We start from the raw sequence: 23721 nt of genomic DNA on the forward strand, positions 1-23721 counted from the left end.
CAGATCCAACTTATCGAGCTGATCCAATCGGACAAGCTAATCCAATCTCCCAACCTCTCAAGTTACTGACTTTCCGACCTCTTAAGTTGTCGACTTCCCGATCTCTCGATCATTGACTTCCTGACTTTCTAACCTCTTGACATGCAAAAGGATACAATATTTATCAACATGAAAGAATATGACCGATTATGATGATGCCCTTTAATAAGATGCATCCCTCGGACTTCTCTCTTCAATACAAGGTAAAGAGAAGAGGAAGGGTGATTATCTTATTTCATGATTATCTCATCTTTTTTCTACTTTTTACTGTATTTTTTAGCATTTTCTCCTTTCAATTATATTTTTTGAGCTCTCTCGTGACTTAAGAATCGAAGGAATCTCAACGAGATAACTCCTGACGTGTGTTGTTCTTCGTAAGAATCGACTAAAGTCAGTTATGCCTCGAGAAGAAAGTGAGGAGAAGACTTTGAAGTTATTGCTCTTTGTTGCGAAGGGATTTTTGTCGACGTATCATGTGAGATTTCTCAAACTTGAATATTTTGACATGTCGATGGAAAAACAAGCAACAAACATTGACATCAAAAATTTGAAAGAAAAATAGCCAAGATCATTTTGATGATTTTCTCCGACCGTCCAACTGAAGTATATCCTCCATACTAATCTATTAATTTTCTCATCAAATCTATTATTTTTTTTATCACTATAGGTTTCCAAAAATCTTAATCTGTGATGAAGGCCGTCATTATCACCGTCTCATGCGCCCATGGTGGCCAATTCTTCCAAGAGATTTGTGACATGTTGAGGAATCTAGATCGTCACACCCCTCTCTGTGGCCCTAACCACCGTCTACAATTATTAATAACAATCTCTGACACGAAACGAGATAGTGATTATCCTGCGAGCAACATTAATTCTGTTGATTGACTTTGAACATTCAAAATCAATCGTCTACAATTTGTTAATTTGAAAAAAATTAAAGAGATAAAAAATAAATGACACTAAAATATTATTAAACTAATTTTTTTTCTTAAATATTAATTTATAAGATGATTATAAAAATCCAAACTTTAATTTGTAAAGAAAAAATATAATTTTTAAAAAAAAAAATCTTAAAAATTTAAAAAAATTTTAAAAATTATTAAAAATAAATTTTTTAAAAAATAATAATAATAAATTTTGGATTCTCAGCCGCCTTCGCTCTAATATTGTAACCGCCGCCTTCACTTTAGAAACCGTTGCCTTCACTTTCCGAGCTCATTCCATGGCCGCGTGGTCATCCTTTGGCTTCATCACATGTCGGACTTTTCTGGCTTGATTGCTCCCTTTTCCTACGCGTTGAGCATGATTCCTGGCACATTGGAGCTTGTCTTCAACGTTAAGTTTGCTACCGGCCGGGCACCTTGTTTCTCAATCTCAAGGCGAGGCCATGGATGGAGGAGGCCAAACAAAAGGTGCTTAATTTAATTAATGCCTTCTCTCAATAAAGAGGGTCGTCGATGAGAACTTGGTTTCTCCTCTTCTTCAAGTCCTGGTTGTTACTGCCCACGATCTGCCCCTGCCTAAGGTGAGTTCGGATTTATCTTTTCTTGCTGAGTGGGTGTTGAAGTCCTCAGTGTGCTGAGATGCGAATAACATTTTTTTTCTTGATGTGTCTCTTGAGTCACTAAGTTCGTTGCAAACTTTTCCTTGATATCAGCAGTTTTTCTTTGATTATCATATTGAGAATTTTAAATTGGAGTGCTCTTTTGGAGATTCTGATAATCAGAGCTTAGAGAGTACTTCTGGTACAATGAATGTCATAGTTGAGATTTTAGTTATTCTCATAAATGTTATGCAGCTAATGCCATTGTTTCTTTTCTAAGTAGAGTGCTCTTTTGGTGATTCTCATTAGAGTTTAGACTGTGAGAGTCACGTTTTACCTTTTGTTATGAGGTTCTTTAGATTGTGAGAGTCACGTTTGGGAGCAGCATCACACAGCTATCTAAGAATGGCAGCTAGGATGTGGGGAATAGTATCTTGATGTTCCACTGCGCTTGCAATGATGTGCTATGCACGTCAGGTGTTCGGTAAAATGTTGCACAAAGACATTATGTCATGGAAGTTAAAAGGTGGAGGCTTTTATTGGAGAATGATATATTCCTCATGGCTAGCTACCTAGTTTTCTGCCTTCTATTGGCTTTGAAATCATGGGAGATTGTTCTGGTTATTTCTTTCTCTCTATAAATTAAGTGATGAGTGGATATTCAACAGTTTTCAACTCACTATTAGGTAAAAATGTTTTTTTTTTTATGATCTATTCAGTAGGATCGAGAGTTGTGATAGAGGGGATGAATAATGTTCGTAACTTTTTTTCATTTTCAAGACTTGTTCTTTTCAAAGTGGAACGTAGTGGAATACAAAATAAAGTTTAAGCACAAAGACATGTTTTTAAGTTTAAGCACAAAGTCATACATTATAATAGACACAGAAAGATTAGGTCGAATCTTGACTTTTTCATCACTTAGGTAACAATGATATATCGCTAGATATCGCTCATTATTTATGTGTCTAAAACGGTTTAGATACATTGTCAATGTTACGAAAACTTATTGGATCATACAAAAAAAACATGATGTTTCGGAGATAAGTTGATTTTAATTTGACTAAAATCTGATTTGAAATTGAATTAATTGAGTTAAACTTAAATGACTCTATTTGGATTATGGGATTGAGTCTAATCTTAGTTAAACTCATTTAGATTAGACTCAACGACTTAATAATGGATAATATTGATTAAAAGATTTAATGAAACATTATTAAAGAGGAAGACTAAGAGATATTCCATTGGATGAATAAAAGATGAAGAGTCAAAAAGAATATTAAGAGTTTTTGATATTTATTGTGATTTATGAGCATTAAGAAAGGGAACTCCTCTTGGGCAAAGACAAGGTGTGTTTTTGGTCTTATTGTCTTGTGAACCATTCCAAGTTGCTAGCACAACTAAGGCGATTTATCTCCAAGATTGTATTCGTGTGGATATTGTTAGAGGCACAACCATTCTAATCATGCAAAGATCCGGCAAACCAAGGACTAGCAAGATATGCTAAAAGCCACCCAACACCTTCGTGGCACCCTCCAGGAGCCCCATGCTCCGATCGGCAAGCATTTCCAATGTGAAGAACCGGAATTGGACTGCTCCTCCAACTCCGACCGGAATCGATAAGAGCAATGAAGAAGTTCAAAGGATTCTTATAGATGGATCTCAAAGGTGGGTTGGTGGCCGAAAGGCCTCTCTGAAATTCCATTCTTCTTTAGAACATCTAAATTCGAGTGTAATTCCTTCCTTCCTTTTTACGTCTCCTCATTTTTTGGAAAAATGAGAGATGGTGGAATACTTTTGCTAGTTTAAAAACTATTTCTTCCTACTTTATTTGAGTCACTTTAGAATTTATATCCAATTGATAGGAATAGCGTTAAATCTTCCTAAATATTTTATTTCTTATAAAGATAAGAAATAATTAGAAAAGGAGAGTAGGAAAAAAAATAGGAAAAAAAGTGTAAAATGATTTCCATTTAATCATTTCTTTTGAAGGATTAAAAGAGGGGGAGAGAAAAAAATTAACTTTTAAAAATTAATTTATTTAAAATATTTTTAAAAAAAATTGAAGTTTTTTAAAATTAAATAAGTAAAATGGAGGTGATTTCGATATGAATCAGTTGAAATCTACTACTCTATTAGTTTTACACGATCAATTTTATATTTATTTATAAAAAAGTAAATTAAAATAATATAATTAATCACTATGAAAAAGATATTTTTTTCAACTTTGTCTGAATTCAATGTTTGTTCATTATCTTAATTAATTCAACTGTACCTCGAGAGTCACATCCAAGTAGCCATTGCCATTGCTATCGCACTGTATTATCTTAATAGCAGAGGAGAAAAAAATAAGGAGATTACGACACGGATCATATAATTTTAATAAACTTAATCAATTTTAAAGGTATCTTTGACTACAGCTAGTTACTTATTATTATAGTCGTATTGAAATAAAAATATTTTCAATATTAAAAAACAATGTATTTTAACTTTTTTTTAATCGTTCTAATAATTAAAGGCGTTTTTTCATATTGTTTTTGAACTTTTCTTTTCCCTCGTTGCTTTATGTGAAATAGGATTGGAGGAGACAAAGTAAACAACGATGTTGTCGATCGGAAAAGAAGAAGAAAAAAAGAGGAAATAACAAGAAAAGAAGTGGATTCAGCATCTGTAACTCACCTCAAGAATGCGACCTCTTTGGTCACAATTCAGGCTAACAGTGCAGCCAACTATCTTCTGCAAATGATGAAATATCATCTCAATAGTCTCATATGATCGATCCTATGATTATCTATGAATCAACTATCTTTTACAAATGGTAGAATTCATCATCCTAGCAGCCCCACATAATCGATCTCATGATCATCTGTGAGAAGGTAAATTAAAAAGCTGGAGTTGATCATGATAGAAGAGAGTTTTGTTTCAACTTAATCGAGATTCAAATTTTTATTCTGTATGCAATTTCTATTCCGTCGTAACCAACTCAGCTATGTTTCGGAGGCAGTCATATATCGATCCATGATGATGTGGGTTGGTCTGTCAAAAAGTTTCTCATCCCGTGGGGTGGGGTAGTCTGCATATTGACGAATTAAAAAATGTTCAATCCAATTCAATTGGATTGCGAGTTAAACGAATCAGTTCAGAAGTCTATTACAAAATAGAAATATATAAAAAATATTAAAATTTTTTAATTTAGATTAATAATTAGACGAGTCTATTAAAATTTTTATTTTAATTTAAAAAAGTTAATTTCATCTTTCATTTACATTTTACTCCTCTTGTCAAAAATTGACCGATTATTTATATTTTTTTAAAATATATTTTTCTCTTTTTTCTTTCTCTTATCGATCAAGAAAAAAAATAAAAATTTAATTATATTATCAATGATTTTCATATAAAAGATATAACGACGACTCGAGTTAATTTTTTAAAAAATTTAACCATTAAACTTAATATAATCTTTTAAATTTATTTATTTTTATTTTTATTTTAAAATGTTAATAAAAATTTAAAACATTAAATCACGGAGTCACGCTCGACGCGTTCGTTCGACAGTCCATGGGTGCGTCGCGTGGACTATTCAAAGCTCAGGATGACTCGCTTCTTCTGGGACCACGTCGAGCGCGATTTAAATCGGGTCAATGTTTAACTCGTCACATCACCCTCGACCACGTCGATCAAAATTCGTGAGAACCGAGGGAAGAGTCATGTGCTTTCATATCAAGTTAATCACTAAACATTCTTCTTCCTTCCCATATGAACTAGGAAGAAATCAAAGTTGTCCTCGGGGCAATGGTGTAACGGTAGAATATTCAGGTTGTGACCTAGGGACTCACAATTCAATCCTTAGCTACGGCGTATTTGTAAGAATTTTCTTTCAAATGGGGAACGTAATCAAAGGATGCTGAGCATCTGGATTGACCAAAGGATGCTGAGCATCTGGATTGACCGCCGTATGCGCTTCCCGATTTACCCTGGTGGTCGGTGGGAAATTTCCGTGGGACCGGATCGATCACCCCAGAGATTGAGTCCATGAGACATTTATCATTTTTTTAAGGAAGAAATCAAAGTTCTTCTTTAACAATTCATTCATATTCATCAATTTCAATGGAAATCGTCTCGCAGCTTCATCTCTTTCAGCACTTGTAAATTAATCGATCAACTCGTTAGTGTGCACGTAGAGACTTTGACTTCAAACTATATATTTTTTTTTATAAAAAAATAAAAGTAAAATAAATCCCTTTTACACGACTTTCCAAAAATGAAGAAATTGCACTTGCATTTGGATGAAGAAGCATGGAAATTAAGAGAGGCCTTTCGGCCACCAACCCACCTTTGAGATCCCTCTATAAGAATCCTTTGAGCTTCTTCCTTGCTCATATCGATCGATTCCATCCGTCGCAAACTGATCGATGGGAGCCGAGGGCCCTGCTAATCTGCGCTTGCCGATCGACGTGAAGGAGGTGGTGGACGAGGTCTCCGGTTGGCTCCGGATCTTCGGCGATGGCTCTGTCGACCGGACGTGGACCGGGATGCCGGAGGCTCTCTTCCTCATGACCCCCGTCGATCCCTTCCTCGCCCCACGAGACGGCGTCACACTCCACGACCTCCCCGGCAGCCCCTCGCTGCGACTCTACCTCCCGGCAGGCGGCCAGCTGCGGCCTGAGAAGAAGCTCCCTGTTTTTCTCCATTTCCATGGCGGCGGCTTCTGCATCAGCCACTGCTCGTGGTTCATGTACTACCAGTTTTACGCCCGCCTCGCCGCTTCGCTGCCCGCGGTCGTCGTCTCCGTCGAGCTCCCCCTCGCGCCCGAGCACCGCCTCCCTGCCGCCATCGACGCCGGGTTCGCCGCCCTGCTCCGCCTCCGCGACCTCGCCCGCGGAGGCGCGGGCGGAGGCCGACGCGCTCCTCGGTTCGGCGGCGGACTTCTCCCGGGTGTTCCTCATCGGCGACAGCTCCGGCGGGAACCTGGTGCACCAGGTGGCGGCGCGCGCGTCGGCGGAGGCGCCGGAGTTCTGGGCCCCGCTCCGGGTGGCCGGCGGCGTGCCGCTCCACCCGGGGTTCGTGCGGGCGAGCCGGAGCCGGTCGGAGTTGGAGCAGCAGTCCGACTCGGTCTTCTTCACGCTGGACATGCTGGACAAGTTCCTGGAGCTGGGGCTCCCGGAGGGCGCCACGAAGGACCACCCCTACACCTGCCCGATGGGGGAGGCGGCGCCGCCCCTGGAGAAGGTGCCTCTGCCTCCCTTCCTGGTGGGCGTGGCGGAGAAGGACCTGATCCGCGACACCAATTTGGAGTACTGCGAGGCGATGAAGAAGGCCGGCAAGGAAGTGGAGGTGGTGGTGAGCCGGGACGTGAGCCACTCCTTCTACCTCAACAAGTTCGCCGTCGACAACGACCCCATCACCGGCCAACGCACCGACGAGCTCATCCGCGCCGTCAACAACTTCGTTGCCCGACACTGATCGCGACCGCCCGCCGTTGTCATTTTCAATAGATCGATTATTGCGACCATAATTTAATAAACCGTCACTCTTGCTGTCTAGTGAAATAATTGAGAAAATATACATACATATGTATTATTGTATTTGTCGCAACAAATAAGATAATTATATATAGAAAATAAATAATTATGGCTTTTGTTGAAACAAAAAATGTGAATGTAAATTGTTCCGGTTGAGATCGCCTCTCGAACACGTCATCGGCCACTCAGCACCATAGCTGACTACGCGCGGAGAAAGGAGACAACGAGCTCTGAGATCCTGCAAACACCAAGATGGTGATGAGGAAGGCCAGGGGTGTCCTGGCTCGACTACTCCGACATTCAAGTCAGTTGCAGGTTAGGGAAGAAGGAAAGACTTAATTGAAGGGGTTTTTTTAAAGGTGTGTGTGTACCTAGATCTGTCAAGAATGAGACTTATATGAGTGAGGGTGATCCAAGAATGATACAAACCTGCCCCCATCTGCATTAATTAAGAAGAATATCCATACGTGGAGATCTTGTTAGTGAAAGAGACGTCCAATCCGAATGAGGAAAATGTCCTATCATTGGCATAATAGTGACAAGTCGTGTCATACATTATCACACTAGGTCGTTAGGCCGCCTGAGTAGGGGAATAGGATCACATAATTACCTCCATCCTCCTGGCGGTGAATTGACTGACTAAGAAAAAAGAAGTGGACTCGGTCTAGTGTTGGGCAGGATGCTGAATCAAGATGAGCTAGGGATCTAGTCAGAATACAGCCGAGTGGAGCTCCGGAGTCAGAGCTCGGCCTCGGGGATAGATGCGGACCTCAGAAGAGAGATCGACTATGCCTTTCCGAGTGAGGGGGTATCCCTAGCCGGGTTGGGACCCCGACCTGAGCTGCCCTTCGTACCACACTCGAGGGCCAGAGCTGAGTGGGCTACAAAGGTAAACGACCGAGCTAGGAGGGTCGGGCAGAGGAGTCTATAATTGGAGCTACCCCGCAAGAGCGGGATTCTAGATCAAGAGTTTGGGTCCCGATCGGAATTGAGAATCAAGAGTATCAGGTCGGGTCCATCTTCAATCTGACGTGCCATCTATTCGGACTAGACCTTGACTTTTCGAACCGGGGTTCGACCGAGTCATATCGTCCCATAAAAGGTAGATGAAAATAGACGGTCATTTCTCATTTGTAGGAGAGTTTAAGATGAAGCACTTCCTTCCCCTTCTCTCCGTAATCTCGCTCTCCGTCGTCATCCTCCTCTTCTCCTACCACTCCGCCTCCTCCTCCTCCTCCTCCTCCCGATCTGCAATCCTCCTTTCCCCAACCCAGAACCCTAATCCCCGCTTCACCTTCATCATCAAGGTCCTCACCTACGACCGCATCGACTCCCTCCGTCGCTGCCTCCGGTCCCTCGGGGCCGCCGACTACGCCGGCGATCGCGTCCACCTCCACGTCCTCGTCGATCACTTCCGCACGACCAATGTCTCCTCCGGGCCGACCGTCGACGGCCAGCTGCAGGAGTCGCGCCGGATCTTGGATCTCATCGACGGGTTCCGCTGGTCCCACGGGTGATAAGATCGTTCATTACAGGACGGCTAACGTCGGGCTTCAGGCGCAGTGGCTGGAGGCTTGGTGGCCCAGCTCCGACGACGAGTTCGCATTCGTGGTGGAGGACGACCTCGAGTTGTCGCCGCTCTACTACAAGTTCTTGAAAGGGCTAATCTTGAAGTACTACTATGACTCTGCGAATTATGATCCTTCCATCTATGGAGCGTCGCTACAGCGGCCGCGGTTTGTTGCTGGTAGGATCTACTTAACTTGCACTTTTGCCCAGTCTCAGTTTTGGCACGATATGTTGGTGTCTTCGAGTGAAACATATCTTCCCCTTGTGTGTGTGTCTGTGTGTAAGTTCCTTTTTTTATGATTGCTTGTTCATCCAGGCAACTAATTGGGGAGGCTTTCAGATTCTCGTAGTGGTTGCATTAGCAATCTACTAAGATACATAGTCGACGGATGACTCTAGTTGATTGCATACTGCAGGTAAAAATGGGAACAAACTACGGTTGGATGGTGAAACTTCACTTTTCTTATATCAGATGGTTGGCACATGGGGTCAGCTTCTTTTTCCAAAACCCTGGAAGGAATTTCGTCTATGGTATGATGAAAACAAAACCAAAGGAAGCAAACCATTTCTTCAAGGCATGGTAATCCTGCTGCTTTTTCATAGACAGTGAATAAAAGTGATTTCAATGTTGAGTATGCTTTGTAGTATACTTCCAATGTTGAGTATTTACAAGGTTATTGCCTATTTCCCCTCTTTCGTGTCTATATTTTCAGGTGACAACAGGATGGTACAAAAGATATGGAGAGAGAATTTGGACTCCTTGGTTCATCAAATTTATTCATTCCCGCGGATACTTCAATATTTACACAAATTTTAATGGAGAAAGAGCACTCAGCATTTCACATAGGGATGCAGGTGTAAATTATGGGAAGACAGTTGGTCCTGATTCAAGTTTGGTGAAGGATGATTCTCTTGATTTCAGTATATGGGAGCAACCACCTCTTAGGAATTTAAAATGGTATGACTTTTGTTTTACAAATATTCTTCCTGGAAGAATTTCTAGTAGCTTTAGTGAACTCAGATCTCTACTATACTCCCTGAAGAAGCTTGAAATTATCTTAATAAGCTTGTATCAAACGACAGAGGAGATAGCTAGAAACTTAATTTGCAACCTTGAAAAAGATGGCTTGTTGAATGTCATTTTTGTTGGTGGAAATCCAGAGTTTCTGATGGACCTTGCCAGAAGAGGATATGCCGTTATCGATCCAAGTCGGTTGATTTCAAGTATCAGACATGACAAATCAATAGATCTTCAACATGAGGCGGACCTTATAAAAGAGATTTGGGTTAAAGCAACTATTGTCCAGAAGTGCCTAGAATTAGGTTATAACACATGGTTGATTGATGGTAATATGATTCCTTGCAATGGTTCATTACCTGAGCTGCCTCATTCCTCATATGAATTTGCTGCTGCAAAGGATGTCGAGCTGTTGTTCGCGAAGAGCTCTCCATCTTCTTTGAAAATTTGGAGTGATGATTATATTCATAAGGTGGCAACAAAGGGCAAGTCCTTGCTAGAAAGCAATTCTCCACTAACGCGAGACAACAATTTTGTACATCTTGCTGCAACAGCTTTAGCCGAGAAGGGTAATATACGGCTGTGGAGATTTGATGATTCAACCTTTGGTTTGAAACTTGGGCATGCCACTAGGAATTCTAATGAAACTAAAATGAATATGATATTTTGGGATCAAAGCATGAAATTTGCTTCAGTGCAAGGTGAGCTTGAAAGATTAGGGATGTGGTTGATCGATGCAGAATCTTCATGCACTTCTGTTGTTTGTCATAGAAGCTAAAGGGCATCTTTCACTAGCTTATTTTTTCCTTTATTCTTATAAACAAGGAAAGACTCGTGAGTAACCTTCCAGATCCTAGTGAAATGTTTGAAGCAGACCCATTCTGAATCTGTAGGCCTTAAGATTTCAGATTTGAACAGTTGTATCATGTAATGTTGTGCTCAGCCAAGCAAATGAAGATAAGTTCAACAGTCTAAGTTAATCTACAGATTGATGACCACCTCCTCCATTTCTTCGAGCCCTTTGTTGTCAAGAAAGCAGCACTTTTTTATAAGAAATTTGATATATATGTGTGATGTGTCTGTGTGTACAGTTGTTTGTATAGAGCACATTTATCGTACTCAGAGTTTGACTCCTTTACCCAGACAATATCCTCTTCCGTAGTAATCAATTATAGTTTTTCGATTTTTCTCTTCACAGATGATTGTAAAGTCGATCGTATGAGAACGCTGGTAGTAAATTCTATCTTTTACCAAAGAGTTTGACTCCTTTAAAATTGTTTATTCAATGCATTTATCGTACATAGAGAGAAATTTTCCTTTTACTTTCTTTTACATGGGTATAATTTTTTTCAAAATATCTAAATTTTTTAAATACAATTTAAGTCAATCTGAATCAAATTCAATTCAATCCATCCGAATAATTCGAAAACTTTTAATTCGATAATTTTCAGAATCGAATTCATTTCCTACACTCCTACACTATCATATATAAACAAGTTAGGTAGTCCCCGGGACATGATGTCACGGTAGGACATTCAGATTGTCATCCAAGTATTTACGGTTCGATCTTTAGTTACAATATATTTGTAGGAATTTTCTTTTAAATAGGGAGCGCAATCAAAGGATGTTGGACGTCAAATGGCCACTACGTGCTCTGAGTTGGCCGTTGCGTGCACTTGGCCGATTTACTTTACTGGCCGGTAGAAAATTTTCGTGGGGTTGAGCCGATCATTCTCAGGGATAGTTAATGAGGTTAACTGAAATTTATTTATTTATTTATTTTTACAAGTTAGGTATGAATGAAATTTAATGCCCTTCAATTTAAAACTAACTCGGAACATAAACCCTCTAATTAGCTTTGTCTCAGTTTCTTCCCTCCTAAAAACATGTACGGCCCTTCCTTTTCACTAACTAAACAATTAACACGAAATAATCTTTTTCTTTCTAATTCACAATAATTTAATTCTTATTCTAATTTGCAAATCTTCTTCGTCTCGATTTTTAATTACTAGCTAATTAACATTCTCGATCGGCCGCCGCCCGTCGTCGCGCTCTCGGCCGCTCCGCTCCATGGCAGGCCCTCCGCCCTGCCCTCCTCCCCCTCCCGGCGAAGTGGCTGCGGCCGATCCCGACTCTCCGGAGCCGAGCGCGCTCCATCGTTTCCCCGTCACCCTCCTCCAGCCGTCGACGCAGCGGAAGCACCACCGTTCGAAGCCGACGAAGATGCTCCGCTCCTTCCGCTCCGCCTTCCGCGCCCTGCCCATCATCGCCGTCCCGCCCGGGTGCCACATCCCCAGTGCCGTCCTCAGCCGGGGAAGCAGCTCCACCGCCCACCGCGACGGGCGCGTGCACGGCACCCGCACCACCGGCACCCTGTTCGGCCACCGCAAGGCCCGCATCACCCTGGCGTTCCAGGACAACCCCCGCAGCGTGCCGCACCTCCTCCTCGAGGTGGCCGTCCCCACCGCCCGGTTCATGCAGGACATGGGCTCCTCCGGCCTCGTCCGCGTCGCCCTCGAGTGCGAGAAGAAGGTGGCCGCCGGCGGGAAGAGCCGCGTCCTCGACGAGCGCATGTGGACGGCCTACGTCAACGGTCGCAGCGTCGGCTACGCCGCGCGCAGGGACCCCACGGAGCTGGACCTCGGCGTGATGCAGCTGCTCCACGCGGTGTCGATGGGCGCCGGCGTGCTCCCCGGCGACATGACCGACCCCGTCGACGGCGAGCTCACGTACATGCGGGCCTACTTCGACCGGGTGATCGGGTCCAAGGATTCCGAGACGTTCTACATGCTCAACCCCGACGGCAACGCCGGCCCGGAGCTCAGCATCTTCTTCGTCAGGATCTAACCAATTAATCATGAATACCAGTGGCCGGCCGGCGATAGACGCAGAGCATGTAAACTAAAACAAGTAATTATTAGCGCATAGGAATTGGTAGACACAAGTCAACTCATGATCTTGATCCTCTCCTCTCCTCTCGTCAACGATCTTCCATGTGCCATGATCCACATTCCACATATAGTAGCTACCATCAAAATAAATAATTCACTTAGACATTAACAAGCTTTAATGATTAAAAATTTTGTTTTTCAGTCAGTAGTTTATATGATGCATTAAATTAAATATCATGTGCTTAATGCACCCAGAAGATGGATATATGATTGAGGCTTCATTAAGTTTGTGTTCTTGATGACGATAATATATCTTCAAAAACAATATAATTGAAGTTGGAGTTGAGGGGGGAGAGGAGAGCTCCAAGCTTTGCCATTTTCAATTGATAAAAATAGTGGAAGAGAAGGATAGATAGAGAAAGGCTAAGATGTTGAAAATGATGATGGTTTCGTCTGGGATATGAAAAGAGTTAGGAGCAAGTTGGTTCAAGGGGATTTTGAAAAAAAAAAAAAGCATGATTGTGGATGTAGATCGGGGAAATATTGGAAGGCGAAGTCTGCCTTCAAATTGGCCAACGAAAAAGGCCATTGTGCAGGAGGGGGGTTGATGAGGGTGATCATTAGGTTTGGAAAGAATCAACCTAGTTCACTCGGTAATATATTCATTGTTAGGATCTGTGCGAGTTAGAAAAGAGAGTAAATAGCTTCAATTGCTTTTTATCTTGATCTTGTGATCATTGTTTGATTGCACAGTGAAATTCTTAAATCAATCTTGACGTCACATGCACAACACTTTAATTTTATTTAATATCCGCTTCTTTGAATCGACTAATTTAAGGATTTATTTTTACGATCTTTCTCCACTAAGAAATCCTCCTTTTCAAATAACTTTCAAAGACGGAGAAGTCTCATAAACCCTTGTTCTTATAAGAACACAATAATATAACAAAAAATACAAATGCAAATACAAATGAAAGCGAAAATAACTTTACAAATGAGATTTTGCTTTGGACGTTTTTTTGTTATTTGGAATAAACTTTTGTCTATCCAAAAATACAACAATACTTCACCTCGAAATCTCCAAGAACTGATAACATTTTCTCCACTGCATGAAACCCCCTTTTCTAGAGTTGGCATCGGGCTGAAATCCACCTACAAATCGATTGTCACATTGGATCTGACCGTTTAAACCTACAAAATAGTTATTTTATTTGACCAATCGATTGCACCAATCGATTAGAAGCTCCCAGTCGAATCGCTAATCCGAGACCTTCTCTTTGCTCATCATAGTCGAACAATCGATTACTTGACACCAATCGATTCCTAATCGGTCGCAAACTTGGAATTCTGGGTTCAGGGTTTGCCAATCGATTGGTGAACTCTTACCAATTGATTACCAACCCTAATATTAGTCTTTTTAAGGATGAATTCACGTATTGCTTGATATCTAATTGATCTTAATTTATTAGAATTTTCTTTGTCCAACATCCAGTCAATCATGACCTGTTGAGACTTTTCGTTGTCCAACATCTGATCAATCTTGACTTACCAGGATTTTCATCATCACCAAGTGTCCAATCTTCTATGATTGACGTGGACTTTTCATCTCGTACCAAATGTTTGATCCACTTTAATCCACTTAAACTTTTTTTGTCAACTTTCCATTGGACTTTCGATCACCAAGTGTTTGGTCAACCTTAACCGACTTAGACTTTTCTTTTACAAATTTCTCGTTGGACTTTTGATCATCAAGTGTCTAGTCAACCTTGATCCACGTTTAGACTTTCCTCTTTCTAACTTCCCGTTGGACTTCTAATCATCAAATGCCCGATCAACCTTGACTTACTTAGATTTTCCTCTTCCGTCAAGTATCTAGTCAACCTTGACCTACTTGACATCAAACTAATATATTGATCAAATATCGAAATCCAATTCAAGTTTAGTCAACCTTGATCTGAGATTGATTGCACCAACACTCATCACCATGGAAGGGTAAAAGAATGACCTAGGGACAAGCGAGTTTGGATGGTTTCGAACCATGGAAGAGAGGTGGAAGAGGTCTTAGTTCTCGGATTGGATAAGGAGGCCATAATGGAGACGAAGTGTGGAAGGAGGCAGACACTTACCAAGGGAGGAAGAAGAACAGCTAGCCATGGCCTTCACTACGTTTGTGTTCTTGACGAGGATAATTTCAGGATCTTTATCTTCAAAATCAATTGAAGAAAGTAAGAGAGACAAGAAAAAAAAGGAAGAAGAAGAAGCAAATGAACGTATCATGGACTTATTTTTTCTATATCTAAAACTCTCTCTCAAAAATGACCATGGCCACTCCTTCAATTTTCTTATCTACATCTCAAATTCTAACTATTTAAGTAATAATAAAATCAATTTATATTAAATATAATATGAGAAATATGAATAATTTAATGATTTTTTTAAAAGCATTGTTGAAGCCACTAAACCTTACACCTAGGGCATTAACATTTCATCAAAATTATAGATAAATATTATATAATGTAAGTATCATTAGAAAAAAAAACTAACATTAAAAATATCATATATATATATATATATATAATTGAATTTTAAGATTGAGATTCTTTTAAGAAATATTTTAAAAATGAAATAATACGTTATAATGAAGGAGTATTTTCTTCATTTAAAGTTTCACATCTATTTTTTTTAAACAAAAATAAATACTCATGCGGGTGGGCCCAGGAGGATAATGAATATATTATTAGCGGGTGACGTCACGCTGAGGCTGGCCGTCCGTCGTCAATTCGTGGCTGTCTACTAGCGGAGATGCATCTAGACGAAGCGTGCCAGCGTTCAAGTTTAATTTTCTTTGCCATTTTTGGAAAAATAGTTCGCTTCGTCTCCAGACGTCTAGACCCAGCGATCACGTGCCGCTTCCCTTGACAATCTCGTTCCTGTTTTCCGAACTTCCAACTTCGCTCGCTTCCTTCCTGGAAATTAACCAGCCGCCGAATCGCCCGTTATAAAGTAATCAATCGTGCCTTCGCGGATTACCTCGATCGATCGCCAGCAAGATGGGCAAGGAGAGCGCGAGGATCCAGCAGAGGCCGCCCAAGCAACTGCTGCAAGCCATCAGTGGCGAGGCGAAGAAGAAGGCTGCTGCGGCGGCGCCGGTGAAGGTGGTGCACATCGCCAACCCCATGAGGGTGACCACCAGCGCCGCTAAGTTCCGAGGCCTCGTGCAGAGGCTCACCGGCCGCCACTCCAACGTCGCCGACACAGTCTTCGACCACTCCTCCGTGTTCGTCGACGCCGCCGACGAAGACGCGGCCTGCGCCTTCGGATTGGAATCACAACGGCGAGAGGCGGCAGCCGCAGAGGTGATCGGTCCGTACGTGCTCGGCCCGTTCGATGATGGCTTAGCGCCGGCTCTTCAGTGGGGATCAGCGAACGAGATCGACGGCGGAGCTAACGTACGGAGGGATGCTGACCGTACACTTGTACAGATAGACAACGATGCGCTGTTTAATTATTAATTATATGTATAATTTAATTTCTGGTATATTAATCTTTTTTTTCCCATGATATTCTTTTTTTTCTTCTGATTTTCTATTATATTATGTGTCTCAATTAATTTATAATTATTGCAGGTAAGAGTTTTGATATTCTGCACGACCCGTGCTGCGCGATCCCGTGAGCGACACAGTCGACTCATCGCCATTGCCACTGCCCTCATCGTGCCGTCCGACCATTGCCGGCTGTCGGACAAGGCACGATCGACACACTGCTCGTCGGTGCTTCGGCCGACGTCGAATTCCAACCGAATTGTGGCCGAAATCCGACTCAATTTGGCTGGAACGCGACCGGCAATGGCACACGCCGGATTTCGACCAAATCGCGATCGGATTTTGGCCAAATCTCGATTGGAGACCGGCTGAGGAAGGCCTCAGCCGGTCTTTGACTGCGATTTGATCGGAAACGCGGCCGACAATGGCACAGGTCATTTTTGGCCAAATCGCGATCAGAGATCAGTCGAGGAAGGACTGGCGTGCGACGGCGATCCTTCCTCGGTCGGTCTCCGACCGCGATTTGGTCGGAAATCGACGCGCGCCACTGTCGACCGCGTTTCCGGCTAAATTGCGTCGGATTCTGATCGAAATCCGATGCTGGCCGACACGCCGACGAGCGACGCGTCGATCGTGCCCGAGCCAGCGGGTGGCGGTAGCCAGACGACACGACGAGGGCGGCCGACAGCGGCGAAGGTTGGGGGCAGAATACTGTGCATTCTTATATTTAGACGGTTAGATCTAACGCACGATCGCATGATAAACAGTAGATCGAGTGACGCTCACAAACGCGCACGAGGGAGTCGCACATAATATCAAATCAGTTGCATGTAATATCCTCATCATGGTACATTATTATCTTAATTAATGGATAGAGAAGAAAAGTAACTCAAGATTTTAACATGATTTAAGTGAAATTTTAAATTACCTTAAATTACATAATGTTAAATGGATGATAATTCAATTGAGCAGCTCTTTAATATAATATTATAATAAATATATACATTAATTAAAAAAGATATATAAATGAGGAATTAGTAGACAGGGATTAATCTTTTTTTAAAGGATAAAAGCTTTTCTTCAACAAGAGGACGTCGCCGTTGCGTATAGGAAAGCAGGCCTGCTCTGTTCCTACTATTTATAGTAGTTCTGGTGAATCCAAGCTTCGATCACCTTCTCCGGAATCTCTCCTCCTCTGCCTCCATGGGAGCGGACGGCTCCCCCTACGCCCACTCCTTCGCCGCCAATGGCTCCGCCCTTGAGGCTGCCGGCGGCGGCGCCCCCGCCGATGCCGGCGCCGCCTTCGTCCTCGAGTCCAAAGGTGAGACCTTTCTCCCGGCCCCGGCCCCGGCCCCCGCCGCTACGGCAGCCGCGATCGTGATTTCTTGCATCATGATTTGATTGTATTGCGTGCGCCTCGCCTCCCATCTCGGCAAGTAAATCGGTCTCAAGTGCTCTTACAGGCACCTGGTGGCACGCCGGCTTCCACCTCACGACGGCCATCGTGGGCCCGACGATCCTGACGCTGCCCTACGCGTTCCGGGGCCTCGGATGGGGTCTCGGGTTGGCGTCGCTGACGGCCGTCGGCGCCGTCACCTTCTATGCGTACGTTCTCATGTCCAGGGTCCTCGACCACTGCGAGAAGCAGGGCCGGCGGCACATCCGATTCCGAGAGCTCGCCGCCGACGTCTTGGGTAGAGTACAGACGTGGTTTACACTGTATTTTGTTTTAATTAACTTAATCTTACTTCTCTCTTTGCTTATCTATTTCCCCCCTTTTTGGGCGCGATAGGGTTCGGCTGGATATTCTACCTTGTTGTCTTCTTTCAGGCGGCCATCAACACTGGAATAAGCATCGGATGCATCTTGCTTTCAGGGGAATGCCTCAAGGTAGATTCATTTAGCTGCCCTGTTCCTTTCACTTCTCTTGGCGATAGAACTTCTCGGTTTCATCTCCTTTTGTCTCTATCTTCTTCGTTGTATTTGAATATTATCCGTAATAAACAAGTAGCTTTGTTTTCTTCTTCTCGAGACGACGGCCATTGAATTCAACCTCATAGTTTATACATGGATGCCAATATTTTAATGACCTTCTATCTTGTTCTTATTCAATATGGAATTTACTTGAATTGATACACCATTACTTAGTTGGCATTAAAGTTCAAAGCCTTTTGCTTAGAGCATTCAACAAATTTGCTTTTGTTGGTATAACCATATTGTGGAAGCCACTGAGTAGGAGTTTGAGAAAGAAAGAAAAGTTTACTGGTTATGTTACTTGTCAAGTTAACATGTTTTTCTCTACTAACATCTTTCGCTATCTTGTCCTTCATGGAACTTGGCTAATTTTGTTGGAGTGAGAAGATCATGTATTCCAGCCTATCTCCTAATGGTCCCTTGAGGCTGTATCACTTTATCATCATGGCGACGGTGGTGTTGATACTTCTTTCTCAGCTGCCATCTTTCCATTCCCTTCGGCATTTCAACCTAGCCTCGCTGTTTTTAAGCTTGGCATACAGTGCTCTTGTCACAGGGGGCTGTATCTATGCAGGTTATTTTCACCATGAATCATCCTTGGCTTTTAATTTCTTGCCTGGTCTTGCTACTGAATACTCAACCTCAGATTATGCGTATATACTTGTCGTTAAATGCAAATAATCTGTTGTTTCTATTTGCAACCAGATTGATATTTAAAGAATTTGAAGTGGAACTGAAAGGTGTATTCTAGGTTGCTCTTTACACGAGAATTGGACGGGGTGGTCCTCGACCAAGTAGTGTGCCAAATGCGAAAAGAAAACCGCAGGTTTCAGTTTAAGGAGAGGTGGTTAAAGCACAGAGAAAATCCATAATAATTGATGCTTAGTAAGGATAATTCATAGAGCTGTCCGCCCATAACGATGACAGTCTTAAACATGTATGTCTCACCATTGTACAAGGAGCTTAACTTCCTTTAACCAAGCAAGTATAAACACAAAAACAGTTTATGGTTCCCAATTTCTATCCGGCAACTTATTGAAGCATGCAAGATTTCCCTTTTTCTTTTCCCTTACCTGATTGAAGTGAATTATAACACTAGTTCATGCTAGATTATGTTAAAATATCCTATGACATGGTTAGCATGTTTGGCTACCGATGATCATTTGAGAATTTCCAAATGATGTCAATATTGCTCAGCCTTTGTTCTATAGCTTCCTAGATCAAATAACTACATTTTTATCTGTCTAATGACTTTGCTTTTATACCAGGTTACTCTAAAAATGCTCCTACAAAGGACTATTCCTTGGACTTATCGAGTATACAGCGTACCTATAATGCCTTCACATCTATCTCCATTTTGGCTTCTCTTTATGGAAATGGAATATTACCAGAAATTCAGGTACGTCAGCAGCAGAATGGGTATTCAGACATAAATATTCTATCGAGCTATCGCTTCTGTGTCAAGTAAGATTGCATCAAATCTGATATGGTCCATGAACTTTGTATATCAAGAAACTTTATCCATTCAATGACATGGATGCAAATTGAGTCTTAGTGCTTCCTTACAAGTTACAATTGCTTGTTTGAATGGATAATTTCTGTGAAATGTCCCTCTCTTTGTCATCAGGTTTATAACTGAGATTTTTTTTTCTTCATTGAACAAACCGCAAAATATGGCATCAAAAATGCTGAATAAATAGGAAGAGAGTGTGCTGTTCCTTTGCACCCCCTTTTGGGACTTGTAACTTGGGATTTTCTTAGGACGTTTACTAGTTTATCATATGAAGTTAAATATCGAGTGGACATATGTATAACATTACTTTCTGCAAGATGTGCTTAAATAAGAGAAGAGTAATGTTTAGCTTAAGTGTTTTTTTTTTGAAAGTATCAATTAGTTTAACTGACTATTTGCTAAATGACTGAAAACTGCACCAACGATTGAACTTGAATGTAAATTGATATAAATACACTGAGCAGACCTTAACATTTATTACTGTTTCTCTTGGATGGCTAAACTTGCAAGCCTTATATGTAGGCTACCTTGGCACCACCAGCCACTGGGAAGATGGTGAAAGGCCTTGCATTGTGTTACATGGTGGCCGTCTTAACATTCTACTCAGCCGCGGTGTCTGGTTACTGGGCATTCGGAAACAAAGTAAGCTCCAACGTTCTTAACAGCTTATTGCCAGACTCAGGACCTTCCTTGGCCCCTATATGGCTACTTGGCCTTGGGGTCGTCTTTGTGCTCCTTCAGTTATTTGCTATCGGCTTGGTAAGAGCTTATAAACTACCTGTTCTTTTTCGAAAGCTCTATGATTCTACAAACTTGAAGTTGATGCAATTGTTGAGGATTATGTCATGCTTGAATTCTAGGTCTACTCTCAAGTTGCTTTTGAGATCATGGAGAAGAACTCAGCAGACACGAGGCAAAGCAGGTTCTCTAAAAGAAACCTTGTGCCTCGGTTGATCCTCAGAACTCTCTACATGGTCTTTTGTGCTTTCATGGCTGCAATGCTCCCATTCTTCGGCGACATCGTAGCTGTTGTAGGAGCGATCGGCTTCATTCCTCTCGATTTCATTCTCCCTATGCTTCTGTACAACATCACAATTGGCACTTCAAAACGCTCCGCAATCCACTGGTTCAACATCTTCATCATGATCATCTTCACTGGAGTTGGCATCATGGGCGCATTCGCTTCCATCAGGAAGATGATCCTCGATGCTGATCAGTTCAAGCTATTCAGTGATAATGTGGTGAATTGATGAAAGTTTAAATTCAAACGTGTATTTAAAATTCTAGCAAGCTCATAACTTGAGTTGTCTTATCAAATGTATTCCAATTGAATCTGTTATGGTCGTGAGGAATGGGTCTCGGTTAATCAACCCAAGGAGCCTTAATCGAGTCAAACGTCTTTGAACACTCGAACCGAGTCGGTTGAGCTTAGTCGGAGCCAAGTGGATGCTCTTCGTAAAACGAGTCCGAATCCTCAGAAATACAGACTCCTAAAAATCGATCCGAATCCTCGAGGCAGACTCCTCAAGTTGAGCCGAATCGACTCTTGGTAGAAACCCGAGCCGGATCCCCTCGGACGCTCTAGCCGAATCAATCGAGTTGAGTCGAAGATCGAGTCGGGTCCACAAAGATAATATACCCCCCGAACCGAGTCAACCCACTCGGATTTAAGCCATGCCAACTCCTTGACTCTACCCTGACCCGATCCTAATACTCTTCGACTCTCATTGCCCTTCTCTATCCAAGACCGCTCCTCCCATCATACGGTATGAATAATGTCTCCTTGACACTCCTACTGTTAATTATGGTAGTACTCTGACAGATGTACGTGAAATGATCCTTCAATTGCAAGTCAACGATGAGACATAGACTCTGAATATCAATTCCTTCTGACAACACCCTACCGATGATGGGACAACCACTTTACTTACGACGTGATTTAACGTATATTGCAGGTATATAAGATCAGTCCTCTTACTGAGGAAGGTATGCCCTCTCACATTTCTAAACTCACTGTTCATTCTCTGCTCCATCTCCCATCTCTTTCACAGATTAAGCATCAGAGTGGTCGCGTCAGGAGAACTCCTGCCTTCCTTATTGCTATGATTGCAAGTTTCATCAGCCTCATAGCTTCTTCTTCCCAGAACTCGTTCGAGCTTGCTGCTAAGAAGAGTCGGCGAATCATTTATATATGTGCCAATCTGAAGCATCTCCCCTCATCTGTGTTGAACATCTTCTATCATTAGGCCTTTCTGTTTCGTAAACATCAGCAGATTTTTCATGAACGCCAATCTCTTTCGTTGGAATTAATTTCCATTTTATTAGCCAAGCTACAGAAATCATAAAGCAAAAACGAGAAATCTAGCAATCGATACTGAACAAGCAGGACATATCGGCCTCGAAGTCCAGCTCTTGGAGCATCCAATCCGTGTCCCAAGAAGGCCAATTCACATCGGAATTAACTCCAGCATCGCCGGCCGCCGGCGACGGTAAGGTCGGAGAGGGACTGCTGATGCCGCGGTTGCTGTTATCCGGAGTCGTCGGCACCAAGTCCTCTGTTTTAACTCTGAGCCCGGTCCGGAAGCTCGAGAGCAAGTCTCGGCACCCCTGCTGTCCCGCCGCTTGAAGACAAGTGTGCTCGCCGTGGTAGATGACGCGGAAGAGCAGCGGGTCGGCGTCCGATCGCTGCACTTGCTTGGTCGCCGGGCATCCCTGAGTCATTCGATGCCTGCACCTGAAGTAGCATCTGCAAAGAGAACGATCGATAAAAATCCCACCTTTTTTTTTTCATCACTCTGTTTTCTTGCTCCACAATTTACGGAAAAGTTCCCATCTTGAGAACGATGGTTTGCAGCAGACCTTGGGTGCTTGGTTCCGAGGATGTCCTTTTGCCCGTACTTCCTCCAGCTACAGCCGTCGCTGACGGGGGATTCGACTCCTTCAGCGCCGCCGGAATCCACTCGCACTTCTTCCGTCCGCTTGGGCATTATCTTCCTGTCCACAGATACGCATAAATTTTACAAATTAGAGTGAGATATCAACTGACACCGTCGCTATCGATTGGATTGGACCTCTTCTTGGGAATCTTGCCGGCGGAACGAAGGCACTCTCCGGCGACCACCGGGTGGCTCGATTTGACCAAGGAAATCGACTTGTCGATCGCTGCAAGCATCTCTTGCAACAGCAAATGGCAGGATTCGCTGGAAAAGTGAAGAATGAGCTCGGTTTCCACAAGCCCCGCCAGTTCCTGAAGTCGAGCGAGCTCGTCCAGTAGCAGGCCCCGCTGTTCCTTCTCCATGACTCTCCCTCTCGACGAGAAAGGCTCCGAAGCTTCTAAAGCTGGCAATGTGCGAAGTGAATGGAGCCGAAGAAGCAAGAAAAAGAACGGGAGCGTCGGGAGGTCTTATAGAAGCGCGAAAAGCTTGACTGAGTTGGTCGCTCCGTTTGACAGCGAGATCATTTCCATCGCCGTCGTCGTCGTCGTCGTCGTCGTCATCTTGTTCTTCTTCCACGCCATCCGAAGACTGGCCTTTGAACTGTCCCAAGTATTCATATTGTAACCAGAGATGGTCGATTGCTCCAAGATTTGACTGAGATTATACAGAAATCGTAGGCGACGATAGAGAAATTCGTTGGAAGACGCCAAGCTTCAGAATCTTCAAACCAGGGAATGAGAGGCGGGTGGATGGGTGGGTAGGTGAAAGGCTTCAAGTGGAGTGACGTCACCATCCAGGCCCAGCCCCACTGCTTACGTAATCGAGCATATTTCCACAAAGGCTCACTTATCTTTCTAAAATTTCCAAACGTGTTCTTTTGACCGGTCTATCAAGAATTATAATTCTATTTGACTGATCATTCTCAAATATTTTTAAAAATAATTAATAACTATAAAAAGTCTAATATTTATCCCAAATTAATATTATAAGACTTCAAGATTCATATCAAATTTATAATTTTATACTATTGAATTTTTTTAATGATTATTAAAAAAATAATAAAAAAACTTGATAATCATCCTAAAAATCTAAAATGTATGCTAAAAGATAAGACTAATTGACTGATTAGTCAACTCAAATTACTTTTAGACCATGGATAATTTGAGATTTGATTAAA

At 42.5% G+C, this 23721-nt stretch overlaps 3 protein-coding genes and 2 pseudogenes across 3 annotated transcripts; 4 read left to right on the forward strand and 1 right to left on the reverse strand.

Moving 5' to 3' along the window:
• The first annotated feature begins 5976 nt into the window (after nt 1-5976).
• On the forward strand, nt 5977-7201 carry LOC141845210 (strigolactones hydrolase CXE15-like; annotated as a pseudogene).
• A 1048-nt stretch (nt 7202-8249) lies between these two features.
• Nucleotides 8250-10729, forward strand: LOC141844811 (uncharacterized; annotated as a pseudogene).
• A 1029-nt stretch (nt 10730-11758) lies between these two features.
• On the forward strand, nt 11759-12535 carry LOC141844694 (protein MIZU-KUSSEI 1-like). Its single transcript, XM_074732693.1, has one exon. It carries the CDS (start codon nt 11759-11761, stop codon nt 12533-12535), a length of 777 nt encoding a protein of 258 aa, XP_074588794.1.
• Nucleotides 12536-17324: 4789 nt separating this feature from the next.
• LOC141844812 (putative GABA transporter 2) lies at nt 17325-20942 on the forward strand. Its single transcript, XM_074732804.1, has 7 exons — nt 17325-17442; nt 17585-17815; nt 17914-18011; nt 18483-18669; nt 19364-19494; nt 20131-20367; nt 20469-20942. Exons 1-7 carry the CDS (start codon nt 17325-17327, stop codon nt 20856-20858), a joined length of 1392 nt encoding a protein of 463 aa, XP_074588905.1. The 3' UTR covers nt 20859-20942.
• Nucleotides 20943-21885: 943 nt separating this feature from the next.
• Nucleotides 21886-23093, reverse strand: LOC141844776 (transcription factor WRKY19-like). The gene is made up of 3 exons (XM_074732769.1): nt 22680-23093; nt 22468-22602; nt 21886-22354 (listed from the first exon to the last, which is right to left on the reverse strand). Exons 1-3 carry the CDS (start codon nt 22904-22906, stop codon nt 21970-21972), a joined length of 747 nt encoding a protein of 248 aa, XP_074588870.1. The 5' UTR covers nt 22907-23093; the 3' UTR covers nt 21886-21969.
• Between the last annotated feature and the right edge of the window lie 628 nt (nt 23094-23721).

The sequence above is a fragment of the Curcuma longa genome, chromosome 14 (genome assembly GCF_044706935.1).
Source record: "Curcuma longa cultivar G26 ecotype Majalengka, Jawa Barat chromosome 14, ITB_CL_G26_1.1, whole genome shotgun sequence".
NCBI classification, from domain to species: domain Eukaryota; kingdom Viridiplantae; phylum Streptophyta; class Magnoliopsida; order Zingiberales; family Zingiberaceae; genus Curcuma; species Curcuma longa.

Excerpts from the sequence above, each read along its gene's own strand:
- LOC141844694 (XM_074732693.1), top strand. The coding sequence starts at position 11,759 with ATGGCAGGCCCTCCGCCCTGCCCTCCTCCCCCTCCCGGCGAAGTGGCT.
- LOC141844812 (XM_074732804.1), top strand. The coding sequence starts at position 17,325 with ATGGGAGCGGACGGCTCCCCCTACGCCCACTCCTTCGCCGCCAATGGC. Across the intron at positions 18,670-19,363 it reads AGGGGGCTGTATCTATGCAG|GTTACTCTAAAAATGCTCCT; the intron begins GTTATTTTCACC and ends CTTTTATACCAG. Across the intron at positions 19,495-20,130 it reads GAATATTACCAGAAATTCAG|GCTACCTTGGCACCACCAGC; the intron begins GTACGTCAGCAG and ends CCTTATATGTAG.
- LOC141844776 (XM_074732769.1), bottom strand. The coding sequence starts at position 22,906 with ATGGAGAAGGAACAGCGGGGCCTGCTACTGGACGAGCTCGCTCGACTT. Across the intron at positions 22,603-22,679 it reads GGCAAGATTCCCAAGAAGAG|GAAGATAATGCCCAAGCGGA; the intron begins GTCCAATCCAAT and ends ATCTGTGGACAG. Across the intron at positions 22,355-22,467 it reads CTCGGAACCAAGCACCCAAG|ATGCTACTTCAGGTGCAGGC; the intron begins GTCTGCTGCAAA and ends TTCTCTTTGCAG.